This window comes from Sphaerodactylus townsendi, linkage group LG16 (genome assembly GCF_021028975.2).
Source record: "Sphaerodactylus townsendi isolate TG3544 linkage group LG16, MPM_Stown_v2.3, whole genome shotgun sequence".
NCBI classification, from domain to species: domain Eukaryota; kingdom Metazoa; phylum Chordata; class Lepidosauria; order Squamata; family Sphaerodactylidae; genus Sphaerodactylus; species Sphaerodactylus townsendi.
Genome location: NC_059440.1, coordinates 10,458,624 through 10,478,580, shown reverse-complemented (window position 1 = coordinate 10,478,580; position 19,957 = coordinate 10,458,624). Strand labels below are relative to the sequence as shown.

The 19,957-nt window shown below is 52.9% G+C and overlaps 1 protein-coding gene across 1 annotated transcript; it reads left to right on the top strand.

Moving 5' to 3' along the window:
* The first annotated feature begins 3,785 nt into the window (after nucleotides 1–3,785).
* TRAF4 (TNF receptor associated factor 4) lies at nucleotides 3,786–19,643 on the top strand. The gene is given in 7 exon segments (XM_048519371.1): nucleotides 3,786–4,039; nucleotides 12,185–12,236; nucleotides 12,477–12,581; nucleotides 12,974–13,135; nucleotides 14,390–14,551; nucleotides 16,206–16,361; nucleotides 18,100–19,643. Coding segments are annotated over 7 exon segments (1,440 nt in total). The 5' UTR covers nucleotides 3,786–3,896; the 3' UTR covers nucleotides 18,760–19,643.
* Nucleotides 19,644–19,957: the final 314 nt, after the last annotated feature.

Genomic DNA, 19,957 nt, shown 5'->3' with positions numbered 1-19,957 from the left:
GTGGTTTCTCAGTTGATGAACGGTGATGGGAAACCCTGGAGAGGACGTTCCTTGTGTTTCGGAACGCCAGAAATCATTTAAATTGACAGGGAGGTTTGGGATGCGTTAAAGGAAGCGTTTTATTAATGCAACGTGTTGAAAGCTTACAGAGTTTGTGACCACAAGGAATGCTTCTAGCCTGAGAAGCTATTAAAAGGGGTGGGAGGTCAACAAGCTGACGTAGTAAAAAAAGAATCTGGACGTCTCTGGCGCCTTCCGCACGTGCAAAATAATGCACTTCCAATCCACTTTCACAAGTGTTTGCATGTGGATTTTGCTATTCCGCACAGTAAAATCCAGCTCTGTATCCACCATTCCTAGAGTGCAGTACCTTGGCGTTGTGATAGATCATCCCGTGCTGCAAAGTGCATTGGAAGAGGACTGAAAGTGCATTATTCTGCATGTGCGGAAGGGTCGTCTGACTTGATTCTTGCCTCTGCTGTGAACTCACCCCCTTCCACCTTCAATATGGGATTCCTAGTCCTCTCCTATATTATACTTCTTTGTTGGGGCCATGACAGCATTAAGTGTGGGGTGTGCTTTCAACAGTTGAAATTGCCACCACAATGATGTGCCGGCCAAGCATTAAAAAGGACCCTCTTCTCTTGTCAGTCAAAGTGTCAGGGAGAGAGACAGGCAGTGTTTACACCAGGGATTCCCAGTCTTTCTGAACCAGCCGGCACATTTGGAATTCTGACGTAGGGTGATGGGCGCAACCACAAAAAAGGCTGTGGCAGGAGGCGGAGCCAATCACAAAATGTCAGGGAGGGAGGTTATGCACAACCCTGATAATAAATAGCTGGGCTGGGTTTTTTTTGCCGGGGGGTGTGTGTGTGTGTCAGGCTGAATAGCCGTAATCAGGTAGTTTCTGCTCCTAATGTTTTGCGTGCAGGTAAAATGTTAAGAGCACAAACTACCAGATTGCGGCCACGCCACTTGAAAAACTCACAACAGCCCGTTGATTCCAGCTGTTGACATTGTTTCCCCCAAAATAAGACCTCCCCCGAAAATAAGCCCTAGCATGATTTTTTGGGATTTTTGGAGGATGCTTGAAATATAAGCCCTACTCCAGAAAGAACCCCTAGTTACCAATTCCCTGGTGCGGCTGATCCGGTCACGCGGGTGGGGGGGGGGCACAAAATCATGGGGGGGAAAATAAGACATCCCCTGAAAATAAGCCCCAACACATCTTTTGGAGCAAAATTTAATATAAGACCTTGTCTTATTTTGGGGGAAACACGGTAATAGGTCTTCGGCTTTTCAGGCAGAAACTCTTCAACAAGATGCCTTCCCACACATTCTTCAAAATTTTTTTTGAAAAGTCAACAGCATTTGAGGTGATGGCGCTGCTGTCAATTTCCACCCGACTGATAAAAATACATTAAAACTGGGACGAAGTTCCAGTTAGGTGTGTGAAGTGTTTTAAACATGCAGCCCCCGCTTGCTCAGTCAGAATCAAGTCCCACTGTGTGTTTAAGAATATGGCTCTGCCGTTTGCTTGGGTGCCCAGTCCTGGACAGCCCAGGCTAACCCAATCTTGTCAGATCTTGGAAGTTAAAAGGCTCAGGAGACCGTCAAGGAATACCAGGGTTCTGACACAGGCTTGTGACTCCCTTGCGGTGAAAACCCTACAGAGTTGCCAGACAGCAACTGATTTTGATGGCAACAGTAAAAACTGTTCAGGCAATATATTTTACAGAAGGCCACTGTCTACATTATACCATAAACATAAACATCTCAAAATGATCCACTTCGTCTATCCAACTTTATAAAAACATTTGACGGAGTGGATCATTTTGGATCATCAAAAAAAGGAGTGGATCATCAAAAAAAAGGTCGACAGTTGCCCTGGTGTCTAGTTAGGGATCCCTTGTTTAGGCTCACTTTGTGATCCCTGGGTTGCCAGTAGCACCCCGTGGATTTTTGGGAGCAGCCCCGAATGAAAAGCGTGCTGGCCTTCACCGTGTGTGTCCTACCACAGCCACATTCAAGTACAGAAACACCTTAGAGATCAGCCAGGGGCCAGCGGAAGGGCGCTCCAGAGTCAAAGCTCCCTTCAAAAGCCTATACCTTGAAACTCTCATAGGTTTCTAAAGCATCACTGGACTTGAACCTAACTGTTCTACTGAAAACCAAGATGGCTGCCCTGGGAAACTGTCTGACAAAAGATGTCTCTGCAGGAAGGTCTTGGAAGGAAAGATCCAGGGGCTCTGGATAAGCTGATTCCCCACCCGTTAGGTCAGTAGGGGCAGTGTGGTGTAGTGGTCAAGAGCAGGTGGATTCTAATCTGGAGAACCGGGTTCGATTCCCCACTCCTCCACCTGAGTGGCAGAGGCTTATCTGGTGAACCAGGTGTGTTTCCGCACTCCCACATTCCTGCTGGGTGATCTCGGGCTAGTCACAGTTCTTCGGAACTCTCTCAGCCCCACCTGCCTCACAAGGTGTCTGTTGTAGAGAGAGGAAGGAGCTTGTTAGCCACCTTGAGTCTCCTTACAGGAGAGAAAGGTGGGATATATAAATCCAAACTCCTTCTTCTAGATAAGCTCATTCCTCAGAGGGGTTGGCAGCATCCTGCCATGCTCCTCACTGGTCACCGTGTTTTGGGGAGAAGTAGGGATATATATGGGGGGGGGGGGGGGCGACCGGCCAGCCCTACTTTCAAAGCCTGGCAAGAGCTGTGCTTGGCTGGAGCCTGGTGGTGAAAGGGTCTCAAATCCAGTTCTGGTTTCCAAACAATCTCCAGATTCACCCTGGGAAGAAAAACGAGGCACAGAGAGCGTCTCGGTGGCGTCCTGTGTTCCATGGGGAGAATGGTGTGGCTAGTGGTTAGGGCAGGGGTGTCCAATTCTGGTGCCCCAGAAGTTCATGGACTACAATTCCCATCTGTCCCTGTCAGCATGGTCAATTGGCAGGGGCTGATGGGAATCATAGTCCATGAACATCTGGGGCACCAGAGTTGGACACCCCTGGGTTAGGGCTTCCTGCACAGCTGCAACAACCACCTAGGAAAACCACCCTGATGAACACACAGACCCCCCCTTCCAAGAAGTTATTCATTAAAATCCAGTGGAAAACAGCCAGATCCTCTATGGCATGTGGCTCCAGCCCCCCCCCCCCCAATGGCTCTGCAGTGTGGAGTAAAGAGAGGGGAAAGGGCATGGGTCTGGGTCAAGCAGGCGCTTGAGGAATATTCTGAGGCCAAATCCTGCGCAGGGCTTCCTCTCCCCCTCCCCATGGCCTTTCCCAACCCACACAGGCAGATCTATGCCTGCAATTTGGGGTGGGGGGGGGAGGAGTGAGAGCCTCTTCCTTCGAAGGGTGGGGGGCTGCTGGGGCGCCCGCTTTTGGGTCCAGCCGGGCTCAGAGGTTCAAATTCCCAGGTTCAGCACTTGGGGGATCTCGCGGCTGGCGCAGGAGCGGTAGAGTGGAGCAGTGGTTAGAGCGCTGGCTGGCAACGCGGGTGAGCCAGGTGCCACTGCTCGGCTTCGTGCTTTGGTGGCCAGCGTGGGCGCCCTCGACTGCACGCCCCGTTGCAGCCGCTTCCCCTTTCGGCGGGCGGAGGCGGCCGCGTGGTCGGCCCGCGTTTTCCTCCCTGGCGCCCCCGTGCGGCCGCGGGACGCGCTTCCCTTAAAGGCACCGGAGCCGCCTGGAGGGCGCCGCGTTGGCAACCAGGCTCTCTGGAGGCGCGCGCGCGCGAGGAGCGCTAGGACCCGGCCGGGCCGCCTGGCGGAGGAGGAGGGGCGCGGCGCGGGGGCGCGCCCGGGCGGAGCGGCAGCAGCTGCAGCTGCAGGCGGCGGGGCTGGAGCAGGAGCGGGTGCGGGAGGCCCGCTCCGTGCGCCCGGCTGTCTGGCTGCAAGATGCCGGGCTTCGACTACAAGTTCCTGGAGAAGCCCAAGCGGCGGCTGCTGTGCCCATTGTGCGCCAAGGCCATGCGCGAGCCCGTGCGCGTCTCCACCTGCGGCCACCGCTTCTGCGACACCTGCCTCCAGGAGTTCCTCAGGTCGGTGCCCGCCGCGCGGGGGGCTCTTTCCCGTGCCTGCTGCCGGTAGCGCCCGTCGACCGGGGGCGCACGTGGCTCTCGGCGCCCGAAGGGGGCGCAGCGGCCCGGCTGCCTCTGAGCGTGTGCAGAGCGGCGGAAGGGGGGCGCCCTCGGCAGATTCAGTCGGGACAGCGGGGAGTCCGGGCTCGAGGCTCCCCACCGTCGGTCGCGGCCAGCCCGGCCCTTCGGGCTTGCGGGGGGCGTGGCTGCTGGGGGGGGGGGCGAGGCGCACGGCTCCCCCTGTTGAGGTGGGGGCTGGAGAGGCTGCGGGGGGGTTTCTTTTCTCAGGGCGCGGAGGGGGGAGGCGGCGAGGCAGCGCTTAACCGGGGGTCGGACCCCGGGGCGAGGGGCTGACCGTGGAGAGTGGTTGAGTGGGGGGCGCCTCTTCGCAGCCAAGCCCCCCCGACAAGGCCTCGCCGGCTGCTGTCGCCGGTGGTGCGGGAGAGATCCGCGGAACAATAGCTGCCGGGGGGGGGGGTTGGGGTGTGGAGACGGGCTGCCCCCCCCCCCCTTGGGCGCCCCTCGCTTGGCGACACTGCGCCGGCATTCGGGCGCCGCCGCCTGGCTTCACACCCCCCCCCCCTTCAATCCAGACGATAGGAGGGGGCTGGCCCCTCGGAACAACTGGGGGCGACGGTCGGCGAAGAGCGCTGGGCAGGCGACAGTCTCCATCCCCGATAACGGGGAAGGTGCAACCTGAGCGCGTTGGGGGGCGGGGGGGGGGAGAGGCGTCGTGCTTTCTCTTCCCTCCTGCCTTCCCGTCGGAGTTGCACGTAGCCTGAATGGCTGCCCCTCCCTCGCGACTACCCCAAAGGAATAAGTGCCCTGGCAGAGCGGGGATTCGATCCTCGGTCTCCAACCATTGGGCTGTATTGCCTCTCTCCCAGCTGCGTGGCAGCTGCTTTCGGGGCTCCAGGCCCCTCCTCCCCTCTTTGCCGTTTCCTCCTGTCTCGTGTCTCAGTTTCTGACTTCCCCCTCCCCTCCCCAAGGGGAGGCCTTGCCATCCATTGCCCCTGCCCGCCCGCCTGTGAGCGCTTGGTGGGCATCTTTTCTCTTCCTTGGGTGTGGGGCGGGTGGCCAAACACGCCTGAGCTTGCCCCAGCCGGAGGAACATAAAGAGCGTTTGTGTCTTCAGGAATGCCTGCAGAGGTATTTTTCTGGTTTTCGTGGCTGCCACTTCCTTCATTCCAAGGGGGGTTTGTGTGTGCGCGCGCCTTTGTGTATCCCTTTGTGTGTGTGTGTGTGTGTGTGTACAGGCACAGGCACAGGTGTTCAAAGCCAAGGGCACAACCCCTGACGCGTTCAGTAATCGATACTTGGAAAGCAGAATTCTTATTTGCTGATTACAAGCACGGAAACGTTGATTACTTTTTATTGTGAGAACTGAACGCAATAAAACGGGCAAAGCATTATATTCCCCCACAGTGGCAACGTCAGTCCTGCACACGCCCCGCTCCATCTTTGTGCGGGAAAGCGCACTCGCAAGTGGTGTGCCCATTGTGCGCCAAGCACCCCTTGGACAGTGAGAAACGGGCATCCAAAACCTCCCCCTGCTCCCAGCTGCAGACCAGTGAGATAAGAGACAGGTTGGTACAAGCTGGAATCAGAGCAAACACCTCCCAAGGCTGCCCTCTTAGTGATCCCCAAAGAAATATGACAGGGCCCTGGCTAACATACCACTAGATCCGGGCTGGTGGGGACTAAGGTTTAAATCCCTGATCTGGCTTGGAAGCTTGCTGGGCGACCTAAGCCTAGTCCTACACTCAGCCTAGCCTACCTTGCAGGGCTGTTGGGAAAGTGAAATGGACAAGTGGAGAGCTGTATGCCTGAAGACACTAAGAACGGGGCTGGCCGCTCAGCTGCAGGACTCGCAGCAAACTGTGTGGCCTTTTACTTAGCCTAGAGCCCAGGATTACTTTTTGGGTACGTTGGCTGGCGTGGGGAGTGCAGGGGCTTGGCACGCAAATGATGTGTGAGGGCGCATGCGCGCACATGTGCTCTTCCCCTGCCGAGCGGTATCTTCTGGCCTGTATCTGGGTCCTGATGTTGAACGGGTCGACGCACAATTGGGAGGCGTGGCCAGGCCGGAGTTGCCGGTTCCGAACCCCAGAACCTCTCATCTTTTCAATGCGGCCCCAGAACGGGGCGAAGCTGCCACCGCGGGTTCTCCTCGTGCATGCGCAAAGTGCCTTTCCTGTTACTCCCTGCCACTGGAACCGGCTGCCCCCACTGCTGGGACCGGTTGTTTGTTTCTAGGTGGACTTTGAGCCCCGCCGGGTGTTTGGACTGGAGCGCTTTATAGTGACCTTTGGGCAGTAGTTCTGCAGGGAAGGTGAAAGGCAGGAGGCCGGCTCCTCCCCACAACAAGCACAGCGCTGCCTCAGCACATTCTGTGCCCAGCGAAGCATGAGGGAGAATGAACAGTCTTTAGAGGGGATTAATCCTTTGCCCCCCCCCCCCCCCCCACTTTCTGGCTCCTTTAGCTGAAACATATGCTCTCTACCGCTTCTCCACCTTGGGGTCCAGAGAGACCTCCGTGCTGTGCGGAGGCAGCGGGCGTTTCATGCTCCTTCTGGAGAATTTGAACCTTCTCACCACCTGGCTGGCCGGGGTGGAAGAGCAGCATTAGTCTGGTCTAATCCAGCAGGGCTTTGCCGGTATTTTTACCATGTGGAAATTGGCCTCCCTTTTTGTGGCTACTATATTAAGACTTAACTAGGCCAGGTATACCCTCCAGAGAAGATACCTTGAGATATGGGTGGGTTTGTGGCTGCTCAGGTATGAGAAGGCCCTGTAGGAAAGAAAAGGTTTTTAAAAATCTTTAGAGAACATGTGTTTTTCCTGAGGACTTCCCCCTCTAGTTTTTTTTCCCAACTGCCAAACTAGAAAATATAGGAAAGCACTGAAATAAACTAGGGCCCCTTCTGCACACGCAAAATAATGCTTTTTCAAACTACTTTCACAACTGTTTGCAAGTGGATTTTGCCATTCCGCACAGCTTCAAAGAGCACTGAAAGCAGTTTGAAAGTGCATTATTCTGCATGTGCGGAATGAGCCTAGGATTTTGTTTTGTTCTCTTTTGCAATGAAGGACAATTCTTTTCCAAACAATAGTTCATTCAATTAGTGTCTTACATAATTTTTCATGCTCAAGAATCTGTAGCCTTTAGCGATGAGAACTCCTTGGTAGGCCGTTTACATACAAAATGTATTTTCTAAGATACGGTTATTTTTAGTTTTGACAGCCATATGCCTCCATGTGGCTTGTAAAAACCTAGAGTTCCACGTTTCCCGCATTATAAAATGTAACTTGTCATCAAAACAGTTGAATGTTCTCATTGTTTACGATTGTTTCTGTCAAAATAGCATGGTTTGTTTGCATTACCACAACATTTATTGCCCCATTTCAACTTTTCATTCCCTCCCTATCTCTTCCATGGCAGAAACCGAAATACATGTCATAGGGTAGCAAAATGTAATTTTATTGCAGCTGTGTTTGAAGAAAACAAAGGCAGGTACACTTTTAAACATTGTAAATATGCCAATTAGTGCCTTTCATATGTGGAGCAAGTTAGAAATTATGCATTTTATGTTGTTGAAGCAGCACAATAGGTTCAGGTTTGATAGGAAGATGACTCTTTCATCTCAGTTCCCACCCCCTCAAATTCTGTGTTTTTTGGGGGAGTGGAAGCTTGGCTTTCATTTTTTCTTCAGGCTGCAACATTTTCAGCAGTTTTATATCTTGTTTTCCACCAAAGCTTGTTGTTTTGTTGGTGGGGAGGATAGGGGAGATTAATTGAGGACACCCCCTCCCCAAATTTGGCTAAGATGTTCATAGGATCATAGAGTTGGAAGAGACCCCAAGGGCCATCAAGCCCAATCCCCTGTAATGCAGGAACACACAATCAAAGCACTCCTGACCGGTGGCCATCCAGCCTCATTCCACTGTCGAAAAGCCCTTATTGTCAGGAAGTTTTTCCTGATGTTGAGGTGGAATCTCTTTCCGTTCACCTTGAACCCGTTACCCCTGGTCCTAGTCTCTGGAGCCGCAGAAAACAAGCTTGCTCCCTCCCTTACCAACATGACATCCCTTCAAAGATCTAAACGTGTTGCTCCGTGGGTCTTTCTCTCTTGCGGATGCTCTTTCTCTTGAAGCCCAGCCTAGGTATACTGAAAACCTGCTTCTGCCGGTGCTCAAGAAGCACTCTGGTTTTTAAAAATTAAATTTCAAAATCTCAGCCCTTGAAACAGGTTCCTTGGCTTGTCTGGGGACTCTTTTTGTGCCAGCAGCTCAAAGGAGCTGGTCGTTCCTGGACAAACTGCCGCCAAGATCCTGTTTGTATTGGTTTAGGAAGATAAGCCTTTTTCCTCCCCTACGTCCCTCCCTCCCCCATTTTCCCTTCCCTTCACAAAAGGAGGGCAGCTGTCAGATTGAGAATCTCTCTGCCTTCTTCCTTTCCTCACCTTGCCAAAGAGGAGAAGAGAACTGTCTCCGAGGCGGACGCCCAGCTTAAATTCTTGCTGTAAAAATAGTTCAGAGCGTATAACAGGAAATGGAGTCCCTGTGGCAAGGGCAAAATTTAGCCTGACATTCTTGCCCGGGTATGGCCGCAAGGAACAAAGAGGAACCAGGCGTACCTCTCTGATGCTTCACCTCACCCCAACATACGACCCTTTGGTAGGGTTAGAACTAAAGGATTGGAAGAGACCAACAGGACCATCAAGTCCAACCCCGTGCCATGCAGGAACACAGTTAAGGCACCCTTGACAGATGGCCACTTAGCCTCTGTTGAAAAACGTCCAAAGAAGGAGGCTCCACCACCCTGTGACGCAGCGTATTCCACTGTCGAACAGCCCTTACTAATGGTTAGGTGGAATCTCTTTTCTTGTAGCTTGAATCCAATGCTCCATATCCTAGGCTCTGGAGAAGCAGAAAACAAGCTTGCTCCTTCTTCAACATGCCATCCAGATGTGGACCAGATGTGTTTCCGCACTCCTGCATTCCTGCTGGGTGACCTTGGGCTAGTCACAGTTCTCTCTGAACTCTCTCAGCCCCGCCTACCTCACCAGGTGACTGTTGTGGGGAGAGGAAGGGAAAGGAGCTTGTCAGCCACCTTGAGTCTCCTTACAGGAGAGAAAGGTGGGGTATAAATCTAAACTCTTCTCGAGGACTTCCCTGTCCTGCTGGCATCATCCCCAGCTGCCGGGGGAGCTGTCTTTGAGCCCTCATGGACCTGCCAAGCTTTCTAGGTAGCTTTGGAGGCAGCAATCTGATTGGTTGGGATGTTTCCCTTCCTGCACTGCTGTTGACCCTTTCACATTGGTGACCTTTGGTCCCAGGTGGCTGTCTAGAGAAAAGCTGGTCCAAAGTGGACATTTGAGGAGGGGCGGGGAGGTTGAAATGAGCTTGCAAAGGGAAGGAGACCGTGGAGATTTTTTCCCCATGCTTGCTTAAAAGGTTTCTGGGGGACACTGGATTTGAGAACACGTAGACACTTGGAAAACAGCAGGAGGAATGCAGCTGTGTTTATTGAAGGGGTTGGCTCTAGCTTTTCAGGGAGGGGGGGTCTGAGACAATTGCACGTGCCTGGGGCACGAGAAGAGGGAGGGGCCGGAGCGCTCGAATTTGCTGTCTCAGGCGACTGGGGGGGGGGGGCTTCCCTCCACACACAGATGATGACGGAGTAATCCTGTGTCTAGACTTGGCCACTTCAGATTGGGGGCGGGAGGGGGGGGGGAAGAGTGTTTTTATGTGTCTGAACTCTCCTCCCTGCAAAAAGGAGATTCCTCGCTGGTTGAACTGGTGATGTGGGGCAGGGCGTCTGGCTTAGGGGCCGCGCTCTGCAGCGCTTGTTTAGCGTTTGAATTTTGGTGTTTGGTGGAGGACGAATCAGCCTGGAGGGTGTCCACCTGTCATCACCCCCTGTGGTGAAGGAGGGCTCACTTGGTTCAGGGCTGAGACAGGCAGGGCGGGGGGGGGGGGGTTTCCAACCAGGCCCCACAGAAGCAAACTTGCGGGCTCGGCTGTGGGCCGGCCGGCCCCTGAATGGCAGCTGCGTCCAAGCAGCTGACGGCTCCTGCTGGTGGTCTCATTTCAGCAGCTGTGTCTGCTTTCCTCTCACGGTGGGTGGGTGTGTCAGAGTGCGAAAGGCGCTGATGCCGACCAGGAAGGACAGCCCATGAAGTGTGCTGGAACCCTGCTGGATCGGACCAAAGGGAGCTTATCCATTTGCCCTCGGGAAAACCACAAGCAGGGCACAGAAGCACCGGGTTGATTGAATCGCCCCGGTCTTCTCTGGTCTGGCGGCCGGACTGTCCAGGGTGGTGGGCAAGGGGGCCTCTTGCCGGCACCTTCTGATGGGGTTGAGTGGCCCGTCAGTGGTTGCTTCGTTGGCATCGTGCCAGTGCCCAGCTGGCCTCGTGAGGCTTGGATGGGTGCCCGTGTGGAACCAGGGGGTAGAGGCCTGCTGAGATAATGGGGTGGGGGTGGAGTTGGCTTAGCAGGGAGTTGCTGGGCTGGCTAGGGAGGGAGGGTTTAGGCAGATGGAGGGGATTAAAAGAGGGGGAAGGTGACCCCACATTCTCCCAGCTGGACATCTGGGTGGAAGGGAGCAGAGTTGCCAAGTTCTCCATGGCCATCGGGGGTTGGGGTCTTACAAGGCTTAAAATGGTGCCTAGGCCTCGATGTCTTTTGTGGGATGATGTCACTTCCGGAAGGGACGTCATCATGTCGATGATGGCGAGGGAGATGCTCTGGTGTTTGGGCAGAATCTCCGTGGCAGAAGCTGTTTTTGCTGTGGAGTTTTGCCTAAATGCCCGAGTGGTTGACCTGTCATCATTGTATGATGATATCTCTTCCGGAAGTGACATCATCACAAGCGCTGCCCAGGCCGAAGCCTCATTTTAAGCTTGGTAAGACCCCTGCCAGACAGCTGGACAGCACGGAGAGGAGGGGACTCAAAGCGGGGAATCCACCACCCCTGGAAGGGTTTGGCACCCTATTCTAGAGAGTTCTGAGTTAGGCTGAGGAGGTGGTACCATCCTATTTAGGCTGGGGGGGGGCGTATCTACAGAAAAGGGCACCCAGGGCAAGCACTGAAATTGCACCTCCCACCCCCAAATCTGGCAGATCTTCCCCATCTTCTGAAAGACAGTTAGACCAGCTCTCTGGTGGCCAGGTCTATCCATAGCTTTTGACCACAGAGGGCCAGGTCTATCCATAGCTTTTAATCACAGAGGGCCAGGTCTATCCATAGCTTTTAACCACAGAAGGCCAGGTCTGTCCATAGCTTTTAACCACAGCTCTCTGGAGGGCCAGGTCTATCCATATCTTTTAACCACAGAGAGCCAGGTCTATCCATAGCTTTAAAACCATGGTGGCCAGGTCTATCCATAGCTTTTAATCACAGAGGGCCAGGTCTATCCATAGCTTTTAACCACAGAGGGCCAGGTCTACCCATAGTTTTACAACCATGGTGGCCAGGTCTATCCATAGCTTCTGATCACAGAGGGCCAGGTCTATCCATATCGTTTAACCATAGTGGCCAGGTCTATCCATAGCTTTTAACCACAGCTCTCCGGAGGGCTGGTTTGCCTGCCTGAGCAGTGGAGCTGAGCAGCAGAGCATCTATCGAAGCCCTCCTCATTCCTCAAAGGGGCCCCCGAGACACCCCCATCATTTTGCATCTGAGGCAAGTGCCCCGGCTTGCTCCACCCTAGTTACGCTCCCGACCTTAGGCCTTCTCCATGCCTACCACATGTTCCATTGCTGAGCCGTGGCCCACCCTCAGCTGCATCCTTGACTGGAAGGAGTCAGGGTGGTTTTGTTTTGCGATTGCTCTGCGGAAGAAGGGAAGTAGGTCTTGCCTGCTGGGGTGCCCTGGTGTCCCAAGACCAGTTTGCAGAGGAGAGGCTGAGTTTCCGGTGGCCAGAAGCGCTGCAAAATGGCGACAAAGAAACAGCAGTGGGCAAATGAACTGGTGGAATATGGCTATTCTCAGAGCACAGTTTTTGCGTTTGGGGGGTGGGGGTGGGCGTTAATCCTGTGTCTGCAACATGGACTAGGTGGATCTGTCTGGATTTTCATGCTGTTCATTGCTCTTTGCAGTGAAGGGGTCTTCAAGTGTCCAGAGGACCAGCTGCCCCTCGACTATGCCAAGGTGAGCCCTAGTGGTTGTGGACTTGCGGACGGCCAGCTCTTCCATCCCACATTATCCATCCCTTGGTCAAAAGTCCAGCTGTCTGCTTCTGGGGACAGGGAGCGTGCCTCTGCACCTTTCTGCAGTGTGCTAAAGGGCGCCATAGAATGGGGGAGGGGGCTGTCTTATTGGCACCCAGTGATGTTTTGCTTCCAAGCCCCTACAGAGCTGATTTTTTTCTCCTGCCCCCCCCCCTTCCAGATCTACCCAGACCCTGATTTGGAGGTTCAGGTGTTAAGCCTGACTATTCGATGCATACACAGTGAGGAGGGCTGTCGTTGGAGCGGCACGATCCGGCACTTGCAGGTCAGCGGCTAGATTGCCTGTTCCCTGTGCAGCATTTTGGCACTGTGCACGTTGAGATGGAGGAGGGTAATTGGGCACCGGGCATGGGACGTGTGAGGAGCGGGGTGGTTTGGTCTAGTTCAGGGATCTGCAACCTGCGGCTCTCCAGATGTTCATGGATTACAAATCCCATCAGCCCCTGCCACCATGGCCAATTGGCCATGCTGGCAGGGGTGATTGGATTTGTATTGCATGAACATCTGGAGATCCATCTGTATTGCATGAACATCTGGAGATCCATCTGTATTGCATGAACATCTGGAGATGGTCTAGATCCAGAGGAGGCCAGACTGGCATGGCGCTAACCGATGCCCTGTTCCTTTCTCTTTTGTCTCTCTTCCTGCCTTGCACAGGCGCACCTTGGCACGTGCAGCTTCAACGTGGTGCCGTGCCCCAATCGCTGTGGCGTGAAGCTGAGCCGCCGTGACCTGCCTGCTCACGTTCAGCATGACTGTCCGCAACGCCACCTCAAGTGCGAATTCTGCGGCACCGACTTCACCGGGGAAGCTTACGAGGTGAGGCTGCAGGGTCTGGTCCAGCCACCTGTGGGCAGGTGTGAGATGAATCTTGCTCGGCTTGTGGTGGGCCTTCGTCAGCTGCGGCAGGGCCCTCTTCCCCAGTGGCTGCTCAACCAGGCCTCCGGGCTGTGTACGCGCCCCCAGAAACCTCTCCCTTTGTCAGGACGAAGGCTGAGGCTGAGCTTCCGAAACCTTCTGGCTTCTTGCTAGCTTGTGCGGCTCCTGTTTTGTGCCAAGGAACCTTGGCTGCCCTCCTGTGTTGTCACACAAAGTACAAGGCAGGGGTAACTTCTCAGGAGGAAGCTGTTGCTGTTGCAGGTGGGTAGAAGAAGAAGAGTTTGGATTTATATCCCTCCTTTCTCTTCTGGAAGGAGACTCAGGGTGTCTTACAAGCTCCTTTCCCTTCCCCCACCCCCCCAACAAACACCCTGTGAGCTAGGCGGGGCTGAGAGAGTTCAAAAAGAACTGTGACTAGCCCGAGGTCACCCAGCAGGAATGTAGAAGTGCGGAAACACATCTGGTTCACCAGATAAGCCCCTGCCACTCAGGTGGAGGAGCGGGGAATCAAACCCGGTTCTCCAGATTAGAATCCACCTGCTCGTCACCACTACACCACGCTGGCTCTGGATAGTTTTGAGGCTTGGTGCAAAAGAAGGGAGGGGGTCTCCTCGGCTTGGAGAAAAACCTGCACATGGTCCCTGAAGTTGAAAGAAGGGAGGAGGCCGGGAAGGAGCAATGAAATCTGGCTGGTTAAAAAAAAGCCCATTATAGCACAAGATGCTAATTGGTTGTGGGTTGGAGGGTCTCTTTTCTGTCCGGCTTCGAGCACTGCCTAAGGCCATTTGGAAAGGTGCCGCTAAGTCACAAACCAAAGAGAGTTTTAAGGAATGAATAAATTAAGGAGGGAAGATCTTGAATTTGGGCTTTGTTGTTGGAAGGATATAGTCCAATTTTTGGCTGTTGGGGACCACGTCTCCTGCCAGTTGTGCTCAAAGGAAGCCAGAGAGAATTTGGGGCGTCCTCTGCCGAGCTGCCGGTCCCCTTTCTGAAGATGTGTCCTTCAGGGGAAAGATACGTAGCCAGCAGCTTGGATGAATTCCTGCTGTTATTAGATGCCTGGGGGAAATTAATCCTTTCTCGGGATCGGGTGTGGCATTTTGGAGGAAGGACTTTCAGGCAGGTGTGACCTCAGGTAACACGTTGCTCATCCTTCTTGGCAAATAACCGCTGATGTTGTGACTCTCTTCCCAGAACCACGAGGGCCTGTGTCCCCAGGAGAGCGTTTACTGCGAGAACAAGTGTGGGGCGCGCATGATGCGCAGGCTGCTTTCGCAGCATATGCTTGTGGAGTGCCCCAAGCGCACACAGCCCTGCAGCTACTGTGCAAAGGACTTCCTGTATGATACCATCCAGGTGAGGATTGGCTTTGAGTAAAGAAGTCCTGGGGCAGGGGTGAGGGAGCTCAAACAGGTGTTGGCTGGGGATTGTAAGGGCCTCCTGTGGCTTGAGAAAAAGAGTCCAGGGCTAGTCCTTTAGCATTTCAGGCTAAATTTCCCTACTACCTGCCTTTTTAAAAAAGACACAGGGAGACGTGAGAGGTCGTGTTTTTGAGAGATGGTTCTTGATCAATGAAACTGATGGGTAGGTTGATAAGGACTGGTGCAGGGGTCTGCAACCTGTGGCTCTCCAGATGTTCATGGACTACAATCCCCATCAGCCCATCAGGGGAATTGTAGTCCATAATTTTATCTGAAAGCAATTGAACAGACAGTAGGCTCAGAAGGTTTCTCCGCACCGTGCATAATTTAATGAATGGGATTCTCGCCCATAAGTTGCAGCAGCGGCTGTTTTCTTGAATGGCTTTAATAGGGGGATGTGAACTTTGAGATCTGTCTGAGAGTGTTAGCTGGGATTGCTAAACAGCTCTGCTTGTGGGGTTCCTGGCATTACCTGGCTGCCACTGTTGGAAGCGGGTTGCTGGGCAATTGAGAAGAGTTTGGATTTATACCCCCCCCCCCTTTCTCTCATGTAAGGAGACTCAAAGGGGCTGACAATCTCCTTTCCCTTCCCCCCACTCCCCAACAAACTGTGAAGTGGGTGGGGTTGAGAGAGCTCCGAAGAACTGTGACTAGCCCAAGGTTACCCAGCTGGCGTGTGTTGGAGTGCACAAGCTAATCTGGTTCCTCAGATAAATCTCCACAGCTCAAGTGGGTTTACTAGCAAACCTTTATTGGCATAGACAACAATACAACAATAGTAAAAAACTGATTTAAGAAATCTACTGGCATTTAGTAATTTCCATAAGAAAGTCTGCCACTATCATACAGAGAGAAGGATCAGGATTGTCCAGCAAGTAGTGTAATCTAGATAAATCGGGGCGATCGGGTAAATGTAAAGGAGTAAGATTCACATACTTGGATCTGATTTCCTTGAATCTGAGACAGTGTAGTAATTGATGGGCCAGAGATTCAACTGAGCCATCATTACACGGGCACAATCTTTTAGCCTTTTCTTGCTTGTTAAATCTGCCATGTAACAAGGCAGAACACAGCTCAAGTGGCAGAACAGGGAAGCAAACCCGGTTCTCCAGATTAGAGTGCACCCGCCCTTAACCACTATGCCACGCTGGCTCTCTCTCAGAGATGGTCTGATCCAGCACGCCAAGTCCTCCCCCCATTTCCTCCAATTCTTTCCTTCTTTTCCCAGTGATTTGAGTGCCCCTTCTGGTGAGGGAAGGAGTGGGAAATGTCAGCTGGCCAGGTAAAGCTCCAGCACTTCACCAAGCTCCCCTTGGTGAAAGTGTTGTGGCTTCTTGAGAATCGTTTAGTTCCCAGACATCATGGCTGTCAGTGAACGTCTTTGGAAATGTGTGAACTCCATCGCTGTTCTGACTGGGGCTTATGGTGTAGATGTCCTGCAAATTCTTTGTCTCTCTGAACCGTGCCAGGCCCGCCAGTAGAAATAACACCACGTTCTGCAGAAACTGGCAGCTGTAATTTAGAATACCTGCGGGATATATATTTTTTAAATTGAGGCTTGGAGTTGCATCCGCGTTTCTTCTCCCTAGAATCATGAGTACCAGTGTCCACGATACCCTGTCCCTTGCCCCAACCAGTGCGGGGTGTCCAGCATTGCCAGAGAAGACCTTAACGGGCACTTGAAAGAAAACTGCACGACCGCCTTGGCCCTTTGCCCCTTCAAGGACGCTGGCTGCAAACATCGGGTAAGCCTCAACACTCCTGTTTTCCTTCCATCCTAGTCTGAGTGAGTTGCAGAGCGGTGTGTCCAGCCGTCTCTTAATGCTACCATTTCCTGCTGGTGACATAAGCGTTTTAACTTCTCAACTGCTGCCACTCCTTTGTTTGGCTGCTGGCTTTCGTCTTCGCTACCTTCGCTGCGAATGGATAAACAGTTGTCAGTTCGCCCCGTTAATGGGCGACATTAAACTGGGAGGTGTTGCAAGTGCTCAACCATTCTCCCTTGGAATTTGGAGAACTGTCTTCTGTTGTAGAAATCACGTTCCAAGGACAAATTTCCTAGCGTTCAGCTACTGTCTTTGCTACGACCTTTAACACTGGTGAGTTGTTGTGTGGGAGCAGGAGTGGTGGTTCGTTAATAAACACTGGATTTTGATAACGGCGTTAATGATTACGTTGGGGCAAGGTCAGAGCAGACTCCGTGAAATGCTACTTCTGCACAACCGAGTTAGGGAATTCACAGCCACAATATGTGTGTTCTAGCTTTATTGTCTTTTCCAGCAACTCTTGTCTTTTCAGTGACAAAAGTATGGTAGACTCAGTTTAGGCAATTTAGTTTCTTGGGGATGTTCAGGCTTGATTTGATCTAGAAATCTGATTTGTCTTTTTGGCAATCCACGATATCCATAAAACTCTTCTTTTTTTTAAAAAAAAAGTTTTTTTTATTGAAGTTAAAATACATACACATTATATAAACAGTAAAGCAGGAAATAGAAGAAGAGAAGAAAGAAAAGCAGGTGTAGCAGTGACTTTTTTAAAAAAGATGAGATAAATTCATGCAGGATGCTGCTGTCTATGGTAGATAAACAGAAGGTGTCTACCTGGGAATTCTAGAGCAGTGGTGGCGAATCTTTGGCACTCCATATGTTATGGACTACAATTCCCATCAGCCCCTGCCAGCATGGCTAATGGCCATGCTGGCAGGGATGATAAGGAATTGTAATCAACTCTTATATGGAATTAACAAGTCGCTTTCCTACAATTCTAAAAGGTTGGCAAAATTAGAAGGGATCTTATTTGAGGCTGAAACAATTAAGTAAGAATAATAATAATAATAGTAAGAATATTAATTTGTTATTAAGATATAAGTAACTCCTTTTTAGGTATTGCTGTTTTATAATTGAATGTCAGAAAGTAACGAATTTGAAAACTATGGAATGTTCTCTCTGAATGATGTTAGTGTTGCAATTTAAAGATCCAAAGTGTTGGGTAACTGAATTTTCTTTTTTCCCTTTCTGTTTTTTTCTGTTTTTGAATTATATATTTTTTAAAAAATTAATGCAAACATTATTTAAGAAAGAAAAATAGAAGGGTCACTTTATACCCTGATACATCTGGCTGGCCACTCTTGGAGACAAAATGTTAGTGAAGCAGATCTAGTGCCCCCCCCCCCTGCCATGGGCCGCTGCCCTCCCCCACCACAACCAAACCATTTTTTTTTGCACCAGGTCTTGAAGTCAGTGTATGGACCGGGAAGAGGAGATGCTTGGTGATTTCCACCCCCATGTGACTAAATGGCTGCAGCCCAGGGACATTTGACCCCATGTGCCCCCTGGATGGTACGCCTCTGGCTGGCTGGAGCCTGAGTCTAGTCCAGTAGCTCTTCAGTAATATTGTGAGCCACCCAGAGCGGTCCTGCTTTCAAAAATGTCCGAGGGTGAGTGGGGAATCCTTCTGACTTGCTTTCGTTTCTCCTCTGCCGAGTGCCAAAGCTGTATCCACTTATCTCGCCACCTGGACGAGAGCACCAAGCTCCACCTGGGCCTGATGGGCGGCGTGGTGACCAGGCAGCGGCAGGAGCTGACAGAGCTGCGCAGAGAGGTGGAGGAGCTGGCCATGGGCAGCGACGGCGTGCTGATCTGGAAGATTGCCGACTACAGCCGCAAACTGCAAGAAGCTCTTAAGAGACCAACTTCACGTGAAGTCCTTCTGTGCCCCCGGGTTTCTACACCCACCCAGTGCACGGGCTACAAGCTGCAGGTCTCCGCCTTCCTCCAATGAGAGCAGGAGGCCGGCGAGGGCACTTGCTCTCCCGTCAATACATCCCGAGGGTGCCCGGCTGTCCTGTAACACAACCTCTTGGAGTAGCTCCTTTCTCCTCCCCGGGTCACCTTCTCTCTGCTGGACCAAAGCGACCCCTCGCTCTCCAAGCCGCAGCACATCACGGAGACGTTCCTTCCGGACCCCAACTGGAAGAACTTCCAGAAGCCGGGCCAGGGCCGCGCCTCCCTGGACGAGAGCTTGCTGGGGTTCGGCTACCCCAAGTTCATCTCTCACGAGGACATCAAGAAGCGCAACTACGTGAAAGACAATGCCCTCTTCATCAAGGCCTCGGTGGAGATCCCTCAGAAAATCATGCCCTGAATTTCCCCCTTCCTTCCCCCCCTCCCAGGGGCTGGGTGAGGGCCGTGCCTTGTCCTTGCAAAGGTGCCCCCCGGAGTAGTCGAGGGCTGGATCAGGGTGCGCAAAGCCACCCTTCCCTCCAGGCACCCTCCACCCAACCCCCTAACCGTGGGCCTCAGCTGTGAACGGGTCTCTGTGCTCCCTACTCATCCTGCCGACGGTGCTAATTGTTTCGGCCCAGCCCCATTGGGGACCCCCTCCGCTTTCCCAAGAGCAGCTGGGCTGCCTCTGCACCCACCCACCCACCCCCCATTTTGGGGCCTTCCTTCCTGGGCATCCAGCCCTGCCTTGGTGCTGAGACCTCTGTGAGCAGGCAGGGTGCTGCAAAGGGAAAGTCCGGGGCCCCCGGTGCTGTGCCTTGATTCCCCCCCCAGCAAAAGGCCAGGATTCTTGTGTGCGAGGGAGAGCCCTCTGGCTGCCGCCTTCAGGGCCCAACAGTCCCCGCCCTTAAAGCCGGTTGGCGGTCCCTCTGGGGCATCTATCGACCTCTGACCCCCCCCTGCCGCTGGCCCCTGCAAATAATTCAGTGAGTGCCTGAAGACCTCTCTAGCCAGAGCCGGCAGGATCTCTTGGGATCAAGCATTACTTTCAGGGGGAGGCCCATTCTGCCCTGCTCCAAAGAGCCATATTTTCTACTCAGAGATTCCCCCCCACCCATCCCGAGTGTGGAATGGGGCTGGCCCTTCCTCACTTGCTTCCAGGGGAAAGGGCCTTCTTGATTCAGTTCCAAATCTGGAGCCGCTCTGACTTTCTGGCCCCACGTTGGTGTGTTTCCTTCTTCCTCTTCTGTCTCGGTGTGTATTTTGTGTGTGTTTTTTTTTAAATAAAAAATTTCTTGTATTTATTAACCGGGTTTGATTGCTGGTGAAGGTCACCGAGGTGGCTTCTCAAGCCGGGTGGTGGGTACTTGAGCCGGCCGACTCCTGGAGCTGTGCCGGTCTAAAGGGCCTCTAGGAACTGAACTGTGTGCTGGGCACGGCCTGCCTGCCAAGGGCATGGATGCCTCCTCCCCACTGCGATCTTGAAACTGGCACGGAAGCGTGTCTCGCTTTGTGTTCTGTTGGAGGCAGAGTGTGTATGTAATTGGTAGAGGCTGGAAGCTGCCAAGTCTAGTGGCTCAAGTGCTCGGTTGTTCCGGATGGGAACAAGGTCAGGAAAA